The following is a 23,235-nucleotide window of genomic DNA, read 5'->3' as shown; positions in this document are numbered from 1 at the left end:
GCACCTGGCTCTGAGCCCAATTTTTTATTCTTTTATTTGAAAAAAGGTCTTACTAAGTTGCAGAGGGCTTCACAAATAGCTGAGGCTGTCCCTGAACTTGCAGTCCTCTTGTCTCAGCCTCCTAGGTACTGAGACTGTAAGTGTGGGCCACCATGCCCGGCTTCCAGATGCTTTATGATCAAAATTTAATTATTCTGGATATTTTCTCTAGTATAGTAGTGTCTCCCTTTAAAAGTAGTGCCTAGCAAGGCATGTTGATGAGTGTCTTAGTTTCAGTATTCAGGAAGGTGGGGCAGGAGGATCACTTGAGTCCATGAGTTCAGAATCAGCCTGAGCAACATCTCAGAAACAACAAACTAACCAACCAAAAGGAAAATAAAGGACCCAGTCTGACTAGAGTGGGTCCTACCTAGTATTTGCTATAGGATGGAGATGTAATTTCAGATCCCACTGAAGCTTTCTTTAATATTTGTATTGCATGACACAGGACAAGTTATCTAACCCCTCTAATCTTGTTTCTTCAACTTAATTGGATAACTAAAATACATTTTTCCAAATTAAGAGCCTTTATATGTAAAGACTTTTAACTTTCTTTTTTGGGGGTGGTGGTGGTACTGGGGTTCCTAGAAGCCCTTCTGCCTCCGGGCTACACTCCCAGACCTATTTTATGTTTTTATTTGAAAACAGGGTCTCTTAAAGCCAGCACAGACAGCTGGCTTCGAACCTGTGCTAACCTCCTGTCTCCACCACCCAAGCATGGGGATTACAAGTGTGTGCCACCATGCCCGGCTTATATGTAAAAGACTTTTTAAAGTGCTATTTAAAAGGCATTTGTAATAGGCAATTCTTTTTTTTCTTTTTCTTTTTCTTTTCTTTTTTTTTTTTTTTTTTTTTTAATGTACTGGGTGTGGAACCCGGGGGCTTTTCTTTTCTTTTTTTTTTTTTTTTTTTTTTTTTTCAGGTCTGGGGATGGAACCCAGGGGCATTCAACCTCCGAGCTAAACCCCCCTGCCCTATTTTTTATTCTTTATTTTGAAACAGGGTCTTAACTAAGTTGCAGGCAGCCTCACTAAGTAGCTGAGGCTGTCCGCGAACCGTGATCCTCCAGTCTCAGCCTCCCAAATGCTGGGATTACAAGCATGCGACACCCCCGACTGAACCCAGGGGTTTTTCTAATTCTGGGCTACACTTTCAGGCCTATTTTATACTTTATTAGGAAACAGGGTCTCACTAAGTTGCTGAGAGCCTAAGTAGCCGAGGCTGGTTTTGAACCTGAGTGATCTTCCTGTTTCAGCCTCCCAAGTACTGGGATTACAAGTGTGCACCACCATGCCTGACTGGCTTCATTTTATTTTTGAAACAGGGTTTTCCTAGATTGTTGGGAGTCTCACTTGCTGAGGCTGTTCTTAAACCTTTTGTCCTCCTGTCTCAATCTTTCAAGTACTGGAAATATAAGCTTGCGCCACCAAGCCCAGTTCAGAGGCAGTTTTTAAAAACATTGTTAAGCCGGGGGTGGTGGCACATGCTTGTAATCCCCGCACTAGGGAGGCGGAGATAGGAGGATTGCGCAGGTGCAAAGCCACCCTTGCTGGCTTAAGAGACCCTGTTTCCAAATAAAAATATAAAAATAGGTCTGGAAGTGTAGCCCGGAGGTAGAAGGGTTTCCAGGAACCCCCAGTACCACCAAAAAAACAAACCAAAAAACATTGTTAAGCCAGGTATGGTGCACATGACTCTTATCCCAGTACTTGGGAGGCTGAGACCAGAGAATCTCAAGTTTGAAGCCAGGCTCATCAATTTAGTAAGGGTTTTCTAGCAACTTAATGAGATCCTGATTCCAAAAAAGAAATAAAATTGGGCTGGAGGAGCCGGGCATGGTGGCGCATGCTTGTAATCTCAGCATTTGGGAGGCTGAGACCTGAGGCTTGAGGTTTGCGGACAGCCTCAGCTACTTACTGAGGCCCTCTACAACTCAGTGGGACCCTGTTTCAAAATAAAGAACAAAAAAACAGGTCAGGGGTTGTAACTTGGAGGTAGGATGCCCCTGGGTTCCACCCCCAAACCCGCCAAAAAAAAAAAAAATTGGGCTGGAGGTGTATGTAGCTTGGAGGTAGAATACCTCTGGGTTCAATCCCCAGTACCACCAAAAAAAAAAAGTAAGCCAGGCACAGTAACTCTTTCCATAGTCCCAATTTTTGGGAGGGTGAATTACAGATTCAAGGTCAGCTTCAGCAACTTAGTGACAACCTTCAGTACCAAAATAAATATATATTAAAGGGGACTTAGCCGGGCATAGTTGCCCACACTTATTTATAATCCCAGTATTTGGGAGACTTAAGATAGGAGAATCTCAAGTTTGCGGCCAGCCTCAGCTACTTAGTGAGGCCCTCTGCAACCTAGACCAAATAAAATATAAAAAAGTAAAAGGAGCTGGGCGTGGCGGTGCATGCTTGACAGGAGAATTGTGCAGGTTTCGAAGCCTGCCTCAGCTAACTTAGTGAGGCTTTCAGCAATTTAGTGAGACCCTGTTTCCAAATAAAACATAAAAATAGGTCTGGGAGTGTAGCCCAGAGGTAGAAAGCCCCTGGGTTCCATTCCAGTACCACACAAAGAAAAAAGAAAGTAAAAGGGTGGGACTTGGTATAGTTCAGTGATAGAATGTACCTGGGTTCAATCCCAGTACTGCAAAAATAAAAGTACAGACACTGTTAAACTAGGAAGTACCTCATTTGTGTTTTTCGAATGACTGCCCTTAGATTAGAGGGAGAGGAAATGGCCACAAGGGAGTAAATTTTATGTTCTCTTTAATATGTCCTTTAACCTAAAGAACCTTACCTGACAGAAAATAGGACTGATTTTGTAAACCCAAGGGAAGGTAACAATGACCCAGAACTCTGATATCTGTTTTCTTCTTCTAGAAATATGGTAGGAAGCTGTCCTTCTAATTGGAAAGCAGACTCATCATGTAGACTGCAGTTTTCACAGAATACGAAGGTAAAGCTTACTGTGAACAATATGCTAAAAGAGACAAGGATTCTCAACATCTTTGGTGTTATTAAAGGCTTTGAGGAACCAGGTAAAGACCTCTGTTGTATACCTTTTTTTTTTTTTTTTTTTTTTTGGTCCTTTTGTCCTTACTGTTCTTTTATGTGGCCAGAGAAGGAAAGAGTTTGGGAATTCTAGCTCAGCTAATTCTTTATCCTAACGCAAAACAATCAGGTTATCAGCCTTATGAGAAGTAACAAGACCTTAGGATATTGGCTTGTTAAAAATTAACCATTGTGACTAGAAAATCTATCATAAGTTATTGATTATACTGTAGGTAAGCAAAGTTCCTTAATGGGGTAGGTAACATTTTGCAGGCTGTACAGTGTCTGTTGTAAGTAGTCAACTCTGCCTGTATTGTGTGACAAGGTATAGCCAGGACATGAGCATTCAGGCCACAGTGTTCCAGTCCCTGAAACCAGCTGTAACTGCAATCATCTTAGTAAGGAAAGCTCTTGGACTGAAGTTGCTTTTAAACAGTTAATGAAGCCGGGTGTGGTGGCGCATGCTTGTAATCCCAGCATTTGGGAGGCTGAGACAAGAGAGAGGATCATGGTTTGCAGACAGCCTCAGCTGCTTAGTGAGGCCTTTTGCAACTCAGAGAGACCCTGTTTCAAAATAAAAAATAAAAATAGGGCTGGGGCCAGGCATGGTGGCGCATGCCCCACACTTGGGAGGTGGAGACAGGAGGACCGTGCAAGTTCAAAAGCCAGACTAGCTGGCTTAAGAGACCCTGTTTCCAAATAAAAATATAAAAAAATAGGTGTCTGGGAGTGTAGCCCAGAGTAGAAGGGTTTTCAGGAACCCCAGTACCACACACACAAAAAAATACAAAATAGGGCTGGGGGTGCAGCCCGGTGGTAGAATGCCCCTGGGTTCCATCTCCAGTACAGCAAAAATAAGTAAATAGTTAATGAAGAGCCGGGAGTGGTGTGCCTGCTTGTGAGGCTGAGACAGGAGGATCGTTGTTTGTGGACATCCTCAGCTACTTACTGAGGCTCTTTACAACTCACTCAGTGAGACCCTGTTTCAAATATTGAATAAGAAATAGGGCAGGGAGTGTAACTCAGAGGTGAATGTCCTGGGTTCCACCCCTAGTACTGCAAAATAAATATAGTTAATGAGCACAAATACATAATCAGTGAATAAGCTTATTTAATATAGAAAAAGAATAGTAACACTAATGAGGGGGAGAAAGTTCAGTACTGTTATGCATTTTTTTTGTGTGTGTGTGTGGTACTGGGGATGGAACCCAGGGGCTTTCTACCTCCAGGCTACACTCCCAGCCTTATTTTTTTATTCCTTATTTTGAAACAAGGTCTTACTAAGTTGTACAAGGCCTCACTAAGTAGTTGAGGCTGTCTGCGAACCACAATCCTTCTGTCTCAGCGTCCCGAATGCTGGGATTACAAGTGTGCGCCACCATGCCCAACTACATGGGAATTTCTAATCTCTGGTGTCCTTACTACATACTCACTTTTACCTCTCTACAGATAGGCTTATTCTAGACTTCAGTATTAAGAATTTATTTATTTATTTATTTCAATACTGGGGATGGAATCCAGGAGCATTTTAATCTGAGCAACATCCCCTGCCCTATTTTATTTTTTGGAAGATTTATAGAAATTTATTAATAAGATGGAAATACAGAAGATAGTTATAGCCCCATGCCATTCTTGAGTGGCATGGGGCGTGGTTCGAGTGAATGCCCCCCCCCCCTTTTTATAGTTTCACTGAGTTGCAGAGGGCCTGACTAAGTAGTAGCTGAGGCTGTCCACAAGCCGCCATCCTCCTGCCTTAGCCTCCAAAAAGCTGGGATTACTAGCATGCGCCACCACACCTGACTTAGAAACAGTTTGAAAGCCGGGCATGGTGGCGCACACTTGTAATCCCAGTACTTGAGAGGCTAAGACCAGAGGATCATGCAGGTTCGAAGCCAGCCTAAGCTTGGTGAGGCTCTGGGCAACTTGGTGAGACCCTGTTTTCCAAATAAAATAGAAAATAGATCTGGGAGTGTAGCCAAAGGTAGAAAGCCTCTGGGTTCCATCCCCAGCACCACAAAAAATAAAATAAAAGCTGATTGATTATTTTTTTCTTTTTAAAGAACATTATATTGTAGTAGGAGCCCAGAGGGATTCCTGGGGTCCTGGAGCTGCAAAGTCCAGTGTGGGAACAGCACTTCTGTTGGAACTTGCCCGGACATTCTCAAATATGGTATTGAAAGGTAGAGTATGAATTTTGAGATATTTGAACATTATGTGCTGTATATAGTTCTAGGTGTGTCTTATGTTACACCCTTAGTTTGGGGGTGTTTTTTATTTTTATTTTTTTAGATACTGGGGATAGAACCTAGGGACATTCTACCTCTGAGTGACACCCCCAGCCCTAGCCCTATTTCTTTTCTTTTCTTTTCTTTTCTTTTCTTTTCTTTTTTTTTTTTTTTTTTTTTTTTTTGGTGGTACTGGGGTTCCTGGAAGCCCTTCTACCTCTGGGCTACACTCCCAGACCCATTTTTACATTTTTATTTGGAAACAGGCTCTCTTAAGCCAACACGTGCGGCTGGCTTCGAACCTGCGCGATCCTCCTGTCTCTGCCTTCCAAGCGTGGGGATTACAAGCGTGCGCTACCACGCCCGGCTCTTTTCTTTATTTTGAAACAGGGTCTCACTGAGTTGCAAAGAGCCTCACTAAGTAGCTGAGGCTGGCTTCAAACTTGCGCTATCCTCCTCTCTTGGCCTTCCAAATGCTGGGATTACAAGTATGTGCCACCACGCCTGGCTTGTTTTATTATTTTATATTGGGGATTGAGCTCAAGGACATTGTACCTCTAAACTATACCACCTGCCCATTTTACTTACTTTCTTATTTACTTAATTAATTTATTGTGGTACTAGGAGTTGAACCCAGGGGCATTCTACCTTTGAGCTATACTCCCAGCCCTATTTTTTATTCTTTATTTTGAGACAGTGTCTCCTGAAATTGTGGAGGGTTTCACTAAATAGCTAAGGCTGGCTGTGAACCTGCCATCCTTCTGTCTGAGTCTTTTAAGTATTGGGATTACAAACATGTGCCACCACACCCAGCTTTTTTTTTTTTTTTTTTGCAGTACTGGGGATGGAACTCAGGGGCATTCTACCTCCGAGCTACACCCCTAGCCCTATTTTTTATTTTTTATTTGTAAACAGGGTCTCACTGAGTTGCACAGGGCCTCAGTACGTAATAGCTGAGGCTTTCCGGGAGCCCAGATCCCCCTGTCTCAGTCTCCTGAATGCTGGGATTACAAGCAAATGCTGGGATCACTGGTGTGCACCCCACGCCTGGCTTGTTTTGCTTATCTTACGCTTTTGCCTCATGGTACTTGTCTCACAGCTTTTCCCACACATACAAATCCACATTATATTTCTGAATTGTTGAGCTGGTTATAGGGTAAATTGCAGTGCTTAACTTTTATACACAGAATATTAATGCAGAAAACTACATACCTAGGAAAATGAGTGAGCTTGAGGGCAGTGGCATATGCCGTGCCAGAAGAGCATCAGCATGTAATTTCTCTGGAAACTTTCTATAACTTAAATTTGTGATTTTTTTTTTTTTTTTTTTGGTTGGTTTGTTTCATAAAAATAATCCTGTGTTCAGCCAGGTATGGTGGTTTACATTTATAATCCCAGCTACTTGGGAGGGTGAGGCTAGAGGACTGCTTGAGCCCCAAGTTGGAGGTCAGCTGGGGTAACAGCAAGATCTTATCTTAAAAAAAAAAAAAAAAAAACTGGTCGTGTTGGCACATGCCTGTAATCCCAATACTCGGGAGACTGAGACAGAAGGATTTCAAGTTGGAGGACAGCCCAAACAACATAGCTAGACTCTAAGAACCTATCAAGACTGTGTTGCAAAAAAAAAAAAAAGGCCTGAGAGTATAACGCAGGTAAAATTACCCCTGTGTTCAATCCCTAGTACCACAAAAAAGAAAAAAAGGACGAGCAAACAAAAAACTGCTGGCCATAGTGGCACAACCAGCAATCCAGCAATCCCAGTACCTGGGAGGCTGAGACAGGAGGAACAAGATTAGAGACTAGTCTCAGCAATTTAGTGAGGCTCTCCACAGCTTAGCAAAGACCCTGTTTCCAAATAAAAATTAAAAAAGGGTTGGGGGTATAGCTCAGAGGGGAACACCTTGGATTCAACCCCCAGTGTGTACACACACTCTATGTATTTATGTCTTACTTGCACTGGGATTTCAGATACCTTTTGGTCTAGAGATTAGAAGATTCAAAGGAGACTTACTATTGGTAAATTGGTCCCTGTCCTGTACCTGGAATCTTATTTGCAGATGATCTCTCATCTTGCTCTTTGTAGATTACTTTAAACATTTATTCCTGTTCCTTTTGTATTTTTTCACCTGGGGTATCAAAAGAAAAAAAAAATTTTTTCAATACTGGGAATGGAGCCGGGCGTGGTGGCTCACGCTTGTAATCCCAGCATTCAGGAGGCTGAGATCTGGAGGATCGCGGTTCGCGGACAGCCTCAGCTACTTAGTGAGGCCTCTGCAACTCAGTGAGACCCGGTTTCAAAATAAAGAATAAAAAATAGGGCAGGGGCTGTAGCTCGGAGGTCAAATGCCCCTGGGTTCCATCCCCAGACCCGCAAAAAAAAAAAAAAAAAAAAATACTGGGAATGGAAACCAGGGGCACTCTACCTCCAAGCGACACCCCCAGCCCTATTTTTTATTTTTATTTAGAAACAGGGTCTCTCTGAGTTGCAAAGGGCCTCACTAAGTAGCTGAGGCTGTCTGCAAACCGCGATCCTCCTATCTCATCCTCCCAAATGCTGGGATTACAAGCATGCGCCACCATGCACGGCTTAGAAAAACATTTTAAAACCTGCTGTCTTGAATTAGGAGCGGGATGTTCCTCCTTATGTCGGTTACCTGCATGTACCTCTCCCAAAGTAAGGTGGTTTTTTCTTCCAGGTGGATTTAAGCCCAGCAGAAGCATTATCTTTGCCAGTTGGAGTGCTGGCGATTTTGGAGCTGTTGGTGCCACTGAATGGCTAGAGGTAAATATCATCCATTGCCAGAATAGGTATTTGAACTTATATTTGCTTGAGCTGCCCTCCAGAAACCATACTCTTACAGGTTTTATTTAACATTTTTGCCTTGGTATAGTATATCTCAGTAGGATCTAGACTTGAAAATGATAGTAGCTATTCTATGTGATAGACTAATTTTATACTAACTAATAAATATATGAATAAACATGTGCATATTTTTTTCCCCCTAGGGATATCTTTCCTCTTTGCATTTAAGGGCTTTCACATATATTAATCTGGATCAAGCTGTTCTTGGTAAGTATCCTTTTTACTACTAGTAACTTATGGATATAGGTAAACTACTTATGAAGTAGTTGGAGAACACTTTCTAAAGTAGTTATTATTATTTTTTACTTTGGACATGACCAGATCTAATAATCTGTCAAATTACAGAATGGGCGCAGATTTTCTTGTCTAGTGCAGTGGATACAATGTTGTCCTTTGGATCAAAAGCATTGGGACTGTTAGGAATGCAACTTTTTTAGTGTGTGTGTGGTACTGGGAATGGAACCCAGGGGCATTCTACCTCCAAGCTACACTCCCAGCCCCCCCCCCCTTTTTTTTTTTTTTTTTTTTTTGGTGGTACTGGGGTTCCTGGAAGCCCTTCTACCTCCGGGCTACGCTCCCAGACCTATTTTATACTTTTTATTTGGAAACAGGGTCTCTTAAGCCAGCACGGCTGGCTTCGAACCTGTGTGATCCTCCTGTCGCTGCCTCCCAAGCGTGGGGATTACAAGCATGCCCCACCATGCTGGGCAGCCCAATTTTTTTTTTTTTTTATTTTGAAACAAAGTCTCACTGAGTTGCAAAGGGCCTCACTAAGAGTAGCTGAGGCTGTCCTCCTGTCTCAGCCTCCCAAATGCTGAGATTACAAGCTTTTTGCCACCATGCCTGGAAGGAATGCAAACTTTTGAGTCCCACCTCAGACCATTTTAGTAAGAAATTGGAGCATAGGACCAGCAAACTTTTCATTTATTTACTTGTTTGTTTGTGGTACTGGGGGTGGAACTTAGAAGCATTTTACCTCTGAGCTATAATCCCAGCCCTATTTTATTTTTTATTTTGAAACAGGGTCTCATTAAGTTGCAGATGGCCTCACTAAGTAGCTGAGGCTGGCCGCGAACCTGCCATCCTCCTGTCTCAGCCTCCCAAATACTGTGATTACATGCGTGCGCCACCAGACCTGGCTTAGTTTTTATTTTTTACTAGGGGGTTGGACCCAGGAGCATTCTGCCTCAGCTATACCTTCATCTCAGTTTTATTTTGTATTTTAAAACAGGGTTTCACTAAGTTGTGGAGGGCCTCATTAAGTAGCTGAGCTGGCCACAAACCTGCCATCCTCCTGTCTCAGCCCCCCCCAAGTATTGGGATTACAAGTGCACACTATAAAACTACTCTAAAGAAATAAAGTCTTGAAAAACACTAACATTAAAGTATGCAAACTCCAGGAAACGAGACTCAGAGTCAAGTTAGAGTTAGCAAGCCAGGCATGGTGGTACAAGCCTGTAATCCTAGTACTTGAGAGGCTGAGATGGGAGGATCACAAATCAAGGCCAACCTGGGCAATTTAGGGAGACCCTGTTTCAAAATACGAAGTAAAGTAAGGCCAGAGGGACCTCAGGTGGAACCTCCTGGGTTCAATCTCCAGTATTTCCAAAACAAGTCAAAAGATTTTTTTCTTTTGTGGTACTGGGGGTAGAATCCAGAGGCATCTACCTCTGAGATATAGCCTCAGTCCTATTTTTTATTCTTTATTTTGAAACAGGGTTTCATTGAGTTGCAAAAGGTCTCCCATAGCTGAGGCTGTCCACAAACCGCAATCTTCTGTTTCAGCCTCCCAAATGGTGGGATTACAAGCATGCTCCATTATGTCCAGCTTCTAAATTATTTTTTGTATACTTTATTATTATTTGTTGTATAGGGCCACTTGTCTAGGTTACTATCTTTCTGTGTGTTAGTTGCTTTTAGTTGAAGTGTCAGTGTGAAAATTTGCTTGACTGGAAAAGGACAATGCTAAACTACTTTCTTTGCAGGTACCAACAACTTCAAGGTTTCTGCCAGCCCACTCTTATATAAGCTGATTGAGAAAACAATGCAGGATGTAAGTGTATACCTAATTTTAAAATGTCTTAAGTTTTTGGCAAATTTACGAGATAAATACATTATTTAAACCATTATAATTGTGCTGGGTGTGATGGCGCACGCTTGTAATCCCCGCACTTGGGAAGCAGAGACAGGAGGATCACGCAGGTTCGAAGCCAGCTGCACTGGCTTAGGAGATCCTGTTTCCAAATAAAAAGTATAAAATAGGTCTGGGAGTGTAGCCCAGAGGTAGAAGGATTTCCAGGAACTCCAGTACCACAAAAAATAAGTAAATAAACCATTATAATTGAGAATAAATTCTATAGGAGCTTTATTTAATATACTTTTAGATTATGGACTCCCTAGCTTTTTATTTATTTATTTTATTTTATTTTTGAAGGTCTGGGGATGGAACCCAGGGGCATTTGACCTCTGAGCAACCCCCTATGCCCTATTTTTTATCCTTTATTTTGAAACTAGGTCTCACTGAGTTGCAGAGGGCCTAAGTAGCTGAGGCTGTCCACGAACCATGATCCTCCAGGTCTCAGCCTCCTGAATGCTGGGATTACAAGCGTGCACTACCATGCCTGGCGATTTCCTAGCTTTTTAAACCATGTGAAATGAGGAAGTAGTATATGAAGGCTTCCAGTATTAGCTAGGTGTGGTGCTACACACCTGAAATCCCAGTACTTGGCCGAGGCAAAAGGATTGCAGGTTTGAGGCCAGCCCTAGCAACTTATTGAGACCTTTTTCAAAATAAAAAGAAGCCTGGCATGGTGGCACATGCTTGTAATCCTAGTATTTGGGATGCTGAGACGGGAGGATTGTGGTTTGAGGCCACCCTCAGCTACTTAGTGAGGCCCTTTGCAACTCAGTGAGACCCTGTTTCAAAAATAAAGAATAAAAAATAGGCCTGGGGGTGTAGCTCGAGTTAGAGTACCCCCTGGGTTCTATCCCCAGTACCACCAAAAAATGAAAAAGGATTGAAGGTATATTTCAACCCCAAAGAATACATAGTCTATTTAAGGAATATTTTACAAAATGTAATGAGGCCCAAGCTGTACTGTAGGTGCTCACACGGGAGTGTCTATAAGTCAATGTTAGGAAGATTAGATGTATTTGAATAAAGTCAGATGGAATATTCATTGAATAAGGAAATACATGTGACTGACCATACAGGTATGGTGGTAGGGGCCTCTAATCCCAGTACTTGGGAGATTGAGACAGGAAGATCACAGGTTCAAAATAAGAAAACAGGGCTTGAGGTGTGTAGGTCAGAAGTAGACTTCCCCTGGGTTCAGTCTTCATCGAGGGTGCACACACACAAAAGCACTGAGGGTGTAGCTCAGAGATAGCCAGTACCAAGCAAAAGAAGAGGCTGCATATAGGAATGATTAAAGTTGTGGATAAAGTTTGGACCCTAGATGTTGGCCTTGGTAACATGGGAATCGTCTTAAGGCAGTTCTGTTTGCTAGTTAGGCTGGCAGTATAAAATGTGATACAAGGAAGAAACAAAATAGGTATATCTGTAGGCTAAAGAGGGTTTTTAAATTGTTTTTAAACCAGGTGTGGTTGCGCACACATGTAATCCCAGTACTTGATGTGCTGAGATGGGAGAATCGCAGGATCACAGCCAGCCGCAGCAACTTAGGCCCTATTTCAAACTAAAAAATAAATAGGGCTGGGCGTATATCAGAGGTAGAGTGCCCCTGGGTTCAATCCCCCGTGCACACGTGTGTGTACACACACACACACACACACACACACACACACACACATTTTTATTTAAGCCACCTATAAGATGTCAGGAATAGTTTTTCCCCGCACCATTACTAAAAAAAACTGACAGCACAAGCCAAGTAGGGATAGCTTAAGAAATTTGAGGTTCAAGCCAAGCATGGTGACATTCTTGTAATCCCAGGAGTTGTGGAGGTTCAGACAGAAAGATCACAAGTTTGTGGGCATCCTCACCTACTTAGTGAGGGCCTCTGCAACTTAGTAGTAAGGTCTTGTTTCAAAGTAAAGAATAAAATAAGGCGTATAGCTTGGAGGTAGACTGCCTCTGAAATTTAAGATCTTTCAGCTGTCTTAAATTTTTTTTTCAAGATGATATAACAAGATTTTATGTTTTTATTTTACTTTTTGGTGGTACTGGAGATGGAATCCAGGGGCCTTCTACCTCCGGGCTACACTCTCAGACCTGTTTGTATTTTATTTGGAAACAGGGTCTCTTAAACCAGCTGAGGCTGGCTTCGAACCTGCACGATCCTCCTGTCTCAGCCTCCCAAGCATAGGGATTACAAGCGTGCGCCACCATGCCTGGCTAAAATTTTAGTTTTTATAAACACTCTAGTGTGACTATCCTGAATAAGTTCAGTTTTCTTTTTTTTTTTTTTTTTTTTTTTTAGTGCTGGGGATGGAACCCAGGGACATTCTACCTCCAAGCTACACCCCTAGACCTATTTTTTTATTCTTTATATTTTGAAACAGGGTCTCACTGAGTTGCGAAGGGCCTCACTGAGAGCTGGGGCTGTCCGTGAACCACGATTCTTCTATGTCAGCCTCCCAAATGCTAGGATTACAAGGATTTTTTTTTTTCCTTCTCAGTACTGAGGACAGAACCCAGGGTCATTGTACTTCCAGGCCTATGTTTTAGTCTTGTATGTATGTATGTATGTATGTATTAACTTGTTTTGTGGTTCTGGGGATGGAACCCAGAGGCTTTCTACCTTTGGGCTACACTCCCAGATCTATTTTGTATTTTATTTGGAAACAGGGTCTCACTAAGTTGCAGAGAGCCTTACTAAGTAGTTGATGCTGGCTTCGAACCTGCGCGATCCTCCTGACTCAGCTTCCCAAGCGCTGGGATTACAAACGTGCGCCACCATGCCCGGCAGAACATTAGTTTTAATGATAATTTTTTTTATTTTACAGGTGAAACATCCACTTACTGGGCAGTCTTTGTATCGGGACAGCAACTGGATGAACAAAGTGTAAGTTGAAGAAAGAGAATGAGAAAACCAACAGAAAAGCTGAGTCATCAACTAGCACTACTGGGTTAGGTAGAAATATAAAACTTCTGCCAGGTGTGGTGACGCATGCTTGCAATCCCAATAAAAATAACTTTAAAAAAGGGCTGGGAATGTAACTCGGATGTAGAATGCCCCTGGGTTCAATCTACAGTTTTTTGGGGGAGATATATATATATACATACACACACACATACATATACATACATACATACATACATACATACATACATGCATATATACATATATGTATATATGTATATGTATATATATACACCTCTAACCTAGTAGTGAGCTTAGCTATACCTAAAGAGAATCAATTTAAGAACTGGTTTGGAAACCAGGCATGGGGATGCATACTTGTAATTCCAGTACTTGTGAGGCTGAGATAGGAAGATCACAGGTTCATGGCCATTCTCAGCTACTTAGTGAGACCTTGTTTCAAAGTAAAGAATAAAAAATAAGATTGGGGTATAGCTTGGAGGTAGAATTCCCCGGGGTTCAATATGCAGTTTTGAAAAAAAAAATATTTGGAGATAAGAGGACAGTTACATAGGAGCACAGTGTGTTCTTTTGGAAACTTTTCTAAAAATACATTTTTTAAAAATTTCCTTGCAGTGAGAAGCTTTCTCTTGATAATGCTGCTTTCCCTTTCCTTGCATATTCTGGAATTCCAGCAGTTTCTTTCTGTTTTTGTGAGGTAAGTCTGAAGAACTCAAAAGCATTATATATTCGGTCTTGTATTAACTTCAAGACCAACTTTCCTAGAGTGTTTAAAAGATTCTAAGAAGCTATACATTTGTAATTATTGATAATGTCATAGATGTTAATCTAGAAATACGTTTCCTAAGCATGGATTTATATGCGTAAAATCACAAAAAATAAACAGATGTGAGATTGCTCTGAGATAGCAGAACTTTGAACTGAGCCACAATGTAGGGATATAATATTGACTCAGCACAAGAGCCATTTAGAAGGTACTGGAGGCACCGGGCGTGGTGGCGCACGCTTGTAAGCCCCGCGCTTGGGAGGCAGAGACAGGAGGATCGCGCAGGTTCGAAGCCAGCCGCGCGTGCTGGCTTAGGAGACCCTGTTTCCAAAATGAAAATGTAAAAATAGGTCTGGGAGTGTAGCCCGGAGGTAGAAGGGCTTCCAGGAACCCCAGTACCACCAAAAAAAAAAAAAAAGGTACTGGAGGCAAGCTGGGCATGGTGACACACACCTGTAATCCCAGCCTCAGCTGTGTAGTGAGGCACTCAGCAAATGAGCAAGACCCTGTTTGCAAATAAGAAATTAAAAAAGACTGGGAGTGTAGCTTAGTGGTAGTATGGCCCCTGGGTTTAATCCCTAGCACCACACCACACACACAAACACAAACACATCAAGAGGAGTTCAGGCAGAGTAAACAGAATGATGAGGGCTTCTGTGCCGGAGTGTTAGAGTTGGGAAACTGGCCCTGAGGGTGGACAGATACTAGAAATGGTGTTAGGGGGTCAGAGTAGAAGCTATTGAATCGGCATCAAATTGTCAATTCAGTAGAGGCCAGGTCCTTTACTGAACTTTTTATTCTGGTTGTTTTACTTAGGTCTAGGAGGGGAAACCTAAAGCAAGGGGTTTATGAAAGCCCTGGATGTGGAGATGAGCATGGCTAACATTCACTTTATCTTCTGCCAAAGCAGCAGAATGACCGCTGTTGAAGTATCTGGTCATGGTGTCTACTTGATACATTAGGGATAACTGGGTGTGGGGTCCTACCATTGAAGGATTTATGGATGGCTTCTGTTTATCAGAAGTCAAGGTTTTTAAAAACTTCAATGGCCAGGCGTGGTGGCGCACACTTGTCATCCCAGCATTCTGGAGGCTGAGACTGTAGGATCAGGTTCGCGGACAGCCTCAGCTACTTAGGCCCTCCACAACTCAAGTGAGACCCTTTTTCAAAATAAAGAATAAAAAATAGGGCAGGGGATGTAGCTCGGAGGTCAAATGCCCCTGGGTTACATCCCCAGACCCGCAAAAAACAAAAACAAAAAGACCTTCAATGTAGTTTGAGATGTGAAAGCCTCATAGATATTCAGTCTACAAGTAATGAATTGGAATCAAACCAAACAATTGCCTGGGAGGTTGTCACCACAGATAAGGGTAGGGAGTAGAGTTACAGAGAAAGAGTTACTAACATTGCTTAAGAAGCATCAGACATTTTGTTAGAAAGACAACTTGTGCTGGGCATGGTAGTGCACGCTTGTAATCCTAGCACTTGGGAGGCTGAAACAGGAAGATCGCCATTTGAGGACATCTTCAGCTACTTTAGCAAGGCCCTTTGCAACTCAGTGAGACCCTGTTTCAAAATAAAGAACAAGGGCTGGGCTTGATGGTGCACACTTGTAATCCCAGCACTTGGGAGGCGGAGACCGGAGATTTCAAAAATAGTAAAACTAGCCGGGCATGGTGGTGCACGCTTGTAACCCCACCATTTGGGAGGATGAGACAGGAAGATTGTGGTTTGCGGACAGCCTCAGCTACTTAGTAAGGCCCTCCACAACTTAGTGAGATCCTGTTTCAAAATAAAGAATTAAAAAATAGGGCAGGGGGTGTAGCTTGGGGGTCAAATGACCCTGGGTTCCATCCCCAGACCTGCAAAAAAAACAAATAAATAAAAAATTAAAAAACTAAAACATAGGGCAATGGGTGTAGCTCAGAGGTAGAATGTCCCTGGGTTCTACCCTCAGTACTGCAAAAGAAAAAAAAGAACTGTATAAAGGGACTAAGTGTTTTGTGATTAGAAAGAAGGTAAATTTTAATCTAAGAGTAATGTTTTATATTGAAAGTACCTTTCATGTATGCTCTTTTCTCATTATAATGGATAATCTTTCCAGAGAAAAAAAAACAAGGGATACAGCTTTAAGGAATCAGCCAGAAACTTGTTTCAGTGCATGTGATATGATAGAAGAACATTGATATTGCAGATCCTGGAAAGTAGTCCTTCTAGGAGTACGTTAGATTCAGAGAAAGGAGCAGGAATGGTGTTTTATTAAAGCAGCAGCTGTAAGAGAAAAGTGGGGTGGGAGTGTATTAGGAACTTGTATTGATGGTGGAGCCAGAATGAGGCTCCTCTTCTGCAGCCACACGAGTACAGTCTTCGCGCTTTGTTTTCCAGGACAAGGGTTATCGTTATCTGAGTACTTCTCTGGATACCTATGAGTTACTGATTCAGGAATTCCCTCAGTTAAACAAACTCGCACGTACTGCAGCAGAAGTGGCGGGTCAGTTCATGATTAAGCTCACCCATGAGCCCGAGTTGGTGCTGGACTATGAGAGGTATAACAGCAAACTACTTGAATTTGTGATGCAGCTGAACCAATTCAGAGCAGACATAAAGGTAAGCACTAATTGAAATGGGTTCTTTGTTTAAAATTTAATTCAGGTTTTTTATTGTGTGTGTGAAAGCATTAAAAATCCCTTCTTTTAGCTTTCTGAAATATATAGTACACTTTTATTATCTGTCCTCCCCCATCACACACACCTCAACTTCTTTTATCTAACTGTAACTTAATACCCATGAATGAACTTTTACTCATCCTTCACTCCCCGCTCTCCTCCTCAGCCCCTGGTGATCACAGTTCTACTCTCAATTCTGGGAGATAACTTTTTTCTATTATAGTCCTTATTTGAGTGATATTATGTGTTTTCTGTGCCTGGCATTATTTGGGAGTGTAGATATCTCTTTAATGTAATGATTTTATTCCCAGGAGTGGGATTATATATGTAGGACCTGGAGAATACAGAGGACTCAATTTGAGTTTGGGCTCTATGATTTTCAGACACAGTTTGGATGGAGAGGGAGCATAGCAGCATTCACAGTCTTAGTGCCATTCCTCTGTGTCTAGTACTCAGATGGTTTTTTGTTTGTTTTTGTGGTACTGGGGATGGAACCAGGTGTGGTGGTGCACACTTGTAATCCCATTACTTGGGAGGCTGAGACAGGAGGATCACAGTTCTCAGCCAGCTCCAGCTACTTAGTTGAGGCCCTTTGCAACTCAGTGAAACCCTGTTTTAAAATAAAGAATAAAAAATAGGACTGGGGGTGCAGCTTGAAGGTAGAATGCCTCTGGGTTCCATCCCTATTAACACGCGCGTGCGCGCACATACACACGTTAGTAAGTAGTTTCCAGCTGGTTTTGCAGTATTTGGACCTTACTTGACATGCCCCTTACTTTAGGCAAAACGCATAACCAAATCTTAGTGTTTATGGTTATCTTAAAGCTAATTGTAACTATTCAGAAAATGGAACTTAACAGTGGAAATAACTAGATTCCAAAATTCACTGAGCCAACACATTTGAGATTTTTCTCCAGGAAAATTGAACTGGTAACTATGCAAGGATCACACACTATTCCTGTAAATTATGTTGAGTTTAATGAGGATGGTTTTCTTATGGGGTAAGAATGGATAATTGTGATATTTGCTGAGCTCAAAGAGAAAAAATACTTTTTGGGAGGGTACTGGGGATGGAACCCAGGAGCATTCTACCTTCAAACTATACTCCCAGGCCTATTTTTTTTCTTTATTTTGAAACAGAGTCACACTGAGTTGCAAAGGGCCGAGGCTATCTGCAAACCGCGAGCCTCCTGTCTCAGACTCCCAAACGCTGGGATTACAAGTATGAACCACCACACCTATCTTAAAGAGAAATATTTTACCATAGTTTATAGAGCCTCTGGTACATGATGCTTAGTCTAGGTTTCTGACTTGAGCTTACTTACTTGTGAATCACTATCTCAGTTGCCACATCTATATTAGAAAGTTATATAAAATAACATCCTTAGAATGGTGTTTTTTCTTTTTTTTTTTCTTTTCTTTTTTTTTTTTTTTTTGTGGTGCTGGGATGGAACCCAGAGGCTTCCTACCTTCAGGCCACACTCCCAGACCTATTTTCTATTATTTAGAAACAGGGTCTCGCTAAGTTGCTGAAGCCTCACTAAGTAGCTGAGGCTGGCCTCGAATCTGCGCAATTCTCCTGTCTCAGGCTCCTAAGTACTGGGATTACAAGCATGCACCACCACACCTAGCCCATATAATATTTCTTTTAGGAGGCGAAGACAGGAGGATCATGGGTTTGAGGACAGCCTCAACTATTTAGTAAGGCCCTCTTCAACTTAGTGAGATCCTGTTTTAAAACAAGGAATGGAAAATAGGTCTGGAGTGATACAGCTCAGAGGTAGAATGGTTCTTAGGTTCAATCCCGTGTGTGTGTGTGTGTGTGTGTGTGTGTGTGTGTGTGTGTGTGTGTGTGTGTTGTTGTTTGTTTTGTTTGGTGTTACTGGTGGTGGAACCCAAAGGCTTTTCTACCTTCAGGCTATACTACCAGACCTATTTTTATATTTTATTTGGAAACAGGGTCTCACTAAGTTGCTGAGAGCCTCACTAAATAACTGAGGCTGGCTTCGAACCTATGAGATCCCTATGAGATCCGCCTGTCTCAGCCTCCCAAGTGCTGGGCTTACAAGCGTGTGCCACCACACCCGGCGTGTGTACAATATATATATATATTTTTTTTTTCTTTTTTTTTTCGGGTCTCGGATGGAACCCCAGGGGCATTCGACCTCCAAGCTATACCCCCTGCCCTATTTTTTATTCTTTATTTTGAAACAGGGTCTCACTGAGTTGCAGAGGGCCTCACTAAGTAGCTGAGGCTGTCCGTGAACCACGATCCTCAGGTCTCAGGCTCCCGAATGCTGGGATTACAAGCTTGCACCACCACGCCCAGCATGTGTGTGTATATTTCTAATAGTGAATTTCATGTCTTTATGTGTCAGGAGATGGGCCTGAATCTACAATGGCTGTATTCTGCTCGTGGAGACTTTTTCCGTGCTACTTCGAGACTAACAACAGATTTCCATAATGCTGAGAAAACAAACAGATTTGTCATGAAGGAAATCAATGACCGGATCATGAAAGTAAGTAAACTCAGAAAAGGGATCTAAGCCAGGTGGAGTCCTGTCTGTGTGGTGTCAGGGGATGGGGTTGGGGTCGGGGGAGGTTGCTAGGGATTAAACCCGAGGCATTCTACCTCTGAGCTGTACCCTACCCTTATTTTATTTATTTGGAAACCAGGTCTGTGAGTCTCACTACTTGCTGAGGCTATCCTCAAACCTGTATTGTATCTCAGCCTCCCAAATGTATGGATTATAGGCATGTGCCACCATGTGCTCCTTAACCTTATCTTAGAATAAAAGTGGGTGGGGATATAGCTCAGTGGTAGAGTGCCTCTAGATTCAGTCTGTAGTATGGTGGGTGGAAAATGAGGGAGAGGAGGGGGAATTCAAGTATGTACATTTTTAACTTTAAAGCTCACATTTCTAAAATGGAATAATTCTAAGAACCTAGTATCCTTTGCTATGCTTTAGACTTCAGCGCATATTTTAATTCTTAGCAAGATCTAAAACTAACATCTAATTCAGAAATGCAAAGGATATTTGACCCTTAATTTTTTGGAGGCTTTAAAAAACTTTTCAAGCCAGCTATGGTGGCATAGGCCTATAATCCTAGTACTTGGGAGGCTGAGACAGGAGGATTGAAGTTAGAGGACAGTCTATTTGGAAGAAGATATGTTATTATCTTTTTATATATTTGCTCCTCCCCCAAAAGTCCAATATAATTAAAAACAAGCTGGGTGTAGTGGTACACGGTTTTAATCCCAACATGTGGGAGGCTGAGACAGGAGGATCTTAGTTCAAGTACAACCTCATCTATTTAGTGAGGCCCTTTGCAACTCAGTGAGACCTTGTTTCAAAAATAAAAAGACCGCCGGGTGTGGTGACACATGCTTGTAATCCCAGCATTTGGGAGTCTGAGACAGGATGATTGTGGTTCAGGGATAGCCTCAGCTACTACTTAGTGAGGCCCTCTGCAACTCAATGAGCCCCTGTTTCAAAACAAAACAAAAAAAAGAATAAAAAATCGGGCTGGTTGTAGCTCAGAGGTAGAATGCCCCAGGGTTCTATCCCCAGTACTACAATAAATGAAATGAATGAATGAGAATGGGAGTGTAGCTTGAAGGTAAAATGTCTCTGGGTTCCGTCCCAATATCACCAACAAATAAAAGTAAAAATAAAAAATAAATAAAAACACTAAAAAGTAGGGCTGGGGGGTGTAGCTCAGAAGTAGAATTCCCCAGGTTCCATCCCCAGTACTGCATAAATAAATAAATAAATAAATAAATAAATAAAGTTCACTTTAACAAAGACATTGACAATTGGCAGTTTGCTTCAGAATTTTAACCTTAGGAGAATAGAATCTTGGCTTTTAATATTCTCAAAATTGGTGTGTTTTTTTGGTGGTACTGGGGATGGAACCCTTCTACCTCTGGGCTACACTCCCAGACCAATTTTTATATTTTTATTTTTGGAAACAGGGTCTCTTAAGCCAGCAAGGCTGGCTTCAAACCTGCATGGTCCTCCTGTCTCCGCCTTCCAAGCGCAGGGATTACAATTGTGTGCCTCTATGTCCGGCGTGGTGTTTTAATATTTGAAGTGAGACTGGCGGCTTTTTGCTGGTTCAGATCCTTTCTTCACCAAGAGTCTGAACACTGTGTAAACTGTCTTTTCTGTTTTGTTTTCATAGGTGGAATATCATTTTCTCTCCCCATACGTATCTCCAAGGGAGTCTCCTTTCCGGCACATCTTCTGGGGCTCCGGCTCTCACACTTTGTCAGCTTTACTAGAGCACTTGCAGCTGCGTAAAAAAAATAACAGTGCTTTTAATGAAACACTGTTGAGAAACCAGTTGGCTCTAGCTACCTGGACTATTCAAGGAGTTGCAAATGCCCTCTCTGGTGACATTTGGGATATTGACAATGAGTTTTAAATGTGATGCCCACTGCTTAAGTAAGAACAGCAGGGGCAGCTTGGTAGTCTGGTTACTAGACTTGTGCTGGTTATACTAAATTTTCAGTAGGGCTACAAAACCTAACTTTAAAATTCTACCCAATCTTCATACTACTAGATGTCTTTAGGCAGCAGCTTTTAAAACAGGGTAGATACCTGCACTTCAAGTTAAAGTAAATAACCACTTAAAAAATATTCATGATAGAGTATTTTCTCTAGAATTTTAAGTGCTGTGTTATGGTAACTGCCACTTTGCTATGTTATGATAGTGTCAGAACCTAAATCCTAAGAGCAAAGATACCTGAGGGTAGTATCTTTTGAAGTGGGAGGAAGGTCGCATCTGCTAAAGGTTCAAAGTGGTAGCTTGGTGTGATCCTCCATCTTCATTTGATACCAGGAGATACCAGGTTGAAAGACCCTATTCTTCAAATGAGATATTTGCCTTTCCATAAGGATTTAACTGGTTTCCACATCCTAGAATGAAACAGTTAACTTTCAAAAGAGGTAGGACTTGTTTTCTTGCCATGGAAGTCTGAAATAGAGCTCCTTCAGCTACTAGGTGAAGTTCAGCTGTTAATCAGTGTAAGGCCTTAATGTGTTAACCTCAATATTATTTATGAAAAGAGGAGACCAGAAGCCAAAGACTTCATGAATTTTCTTTTCTTCTGACCTTTGTCTGCACCATAGTCTTTGTTTAGCTCTTTGTTATTTTGCTTTTTCTAAAATATTCTGAAAGAGAACCAGTTTTAGGCATTTAATTTCAGACTCAGTTTGTCAGACTTTAAAGAACACACTGCCAAATTTTGGTAAAAGTGTTAATGTTTTGGGAAAGCTTTCTGTCATTTGGCACTGAGATATTTATTGTTTATTTATCAGTGACAGAGTTCACTATAAATGGTGTTTTTTTTATAGAAGATAATTATCGGAAGCAGTGCCTTCCATAATTATGACAGTTATACTGTCGTTTTTTTTTAATAAAAGCAGCATCTGCTAATAAAACCCAACAGATACTGGAAGTTTTGCACTTACGGTCAACACTTGAAGGTTTTAGAAAACAGCCGCAAGCCAAATAAAATTAAGATGCTAAGTATTGGGAAAGAATTAAATTTAATTAGGGGTTGCTAATCAAGTTAAACCTATTTAGCTGACCAGATAAAATGATAGTTCTCCTAAATGCAGTGAATTGTGACCAAGTTAAAAGTAAGTGTCACTTAAAGGCTGTGGTAGTACTTATGCAAAAATTTATAGCTGTTTATCCAAGGCGTAACTAAAATTGCAATTTTGCAAAATTTCCAGTACCTTTGTCGCAAACCTAACTCACATTATCGGGAGCAGTGTCTTCCATAATGTATAAAGAACAAGGTAGTTTTTGCCTACCACAGTGTCTATATCGGAGACAGTGATCTCCATATGTTACACTAAGGGTGTACATAATTATCGGGAACAGTGTTTCCCATAATTTTCTTCATGCAATGACATCTTCAAAGCTTGAAGATCGTTAGTATCTAACATGTATCCCAACTCCCTGTAACTCTCTTAGTTTAGTTGCAGAAACATGTTGTGGTCATTAAGCATTTGGTGGGTATATTCAACTGGTGTAAAATAAAATTGCTATTTCAGGATTTTTTTTTAACTTCATGTGGGTGTTTTGTTGCCATCGTGGTTTCTCCAGGTCTTCTGTTTTTGTGGGATAGTAGCATACATTTACAATGTTTGCTATGGACAAATGGAATGACTTTATCCCCTTATTTGCATGTAAACTTAGTTCAGGCAAATATGAATTGACCTTTTAGCTTAAAGCAAGGGAAACTTGTGTAGGTTTGGGGGGGGGGTAGTGAAGAGTACAGGAAGGTGAAATTTGCAAAAGGATCTTTGATCATGTCTATGTTCTCATTATGTTGGGTATAAATTATGTTGATTCGAGCAAGTAAGTTTGAGGTTATATGAGTAAAGGCTTTGTTTTCTAGTCAGTCATCATTATAAATCTGATGATCAGCTATTTGTTACAGAGCAGTTTAAAACTGCCACTTGAGAAAAAGTTCATAAGGTCTCTTAAGGGTTCTTAAATTTAGTGTCACTGAAGTTGTGATAGACCTAGGTTATTTTACAGCC

General features: G+C 41.5%; 1 protein-coding gene across 1 annotated transcript in view; it reads left to right on the top strand.

The window, feature by feature from the left end:
• Window positions 1-21,103, top strand: part of TFRC (transferrin receptor) — a gene marked incomplete at both ends in the record, with an annotated part of 31,466 nt that extends 10,363 nt beyond the window's left edge. The window contains 10 exon segments of the mRNA XM_080696229.1: window positions 2,919-3,076; window positions 5,150-5,269; window positions 8,011-8,096; window positions 8,321-8,384; window positions 10,163-10,230; window positions 13,146-13,204; window positions 13,859-13,940; window positions 16,395-16,616; window positions 19,054-19,194; window positions 20,861-21,103. Coding sequence (XP_080552355.1) covers window positions 2,919-3,076; window positions 5,150-5,269; window positions 8,011-8,096; window positions 8,321-8,384; window positions 10,163-10,230; window positions 13,146-13,204; window positions 13,859-13,940; window positions 16,395-16,616; window positions 19,054-19,194; window positions 20,861-21,103 — 1,243 coding nt within the window.
• Window positions 21,104-23,235: the final 2,132 nt, after the last annotated feature.

Source organism: Muscardinus avellanarius (assembly GCF_963383645.1).
Source record: "Muscardinus avellanarius genome assembly, chromosome: 5".
NCBI classification, from domain to species: Eukaryota; Metazoa; Chordata; class Mammalia; order Rodentia; family Gliridae; genus Muscardinus; species Muscardinus avellanarius.
The sequence above is the reverse complement of the archived record's forward strand: the minus strand, read 5'-3'. Positions and strand labels throughout refer to the sequence as shown.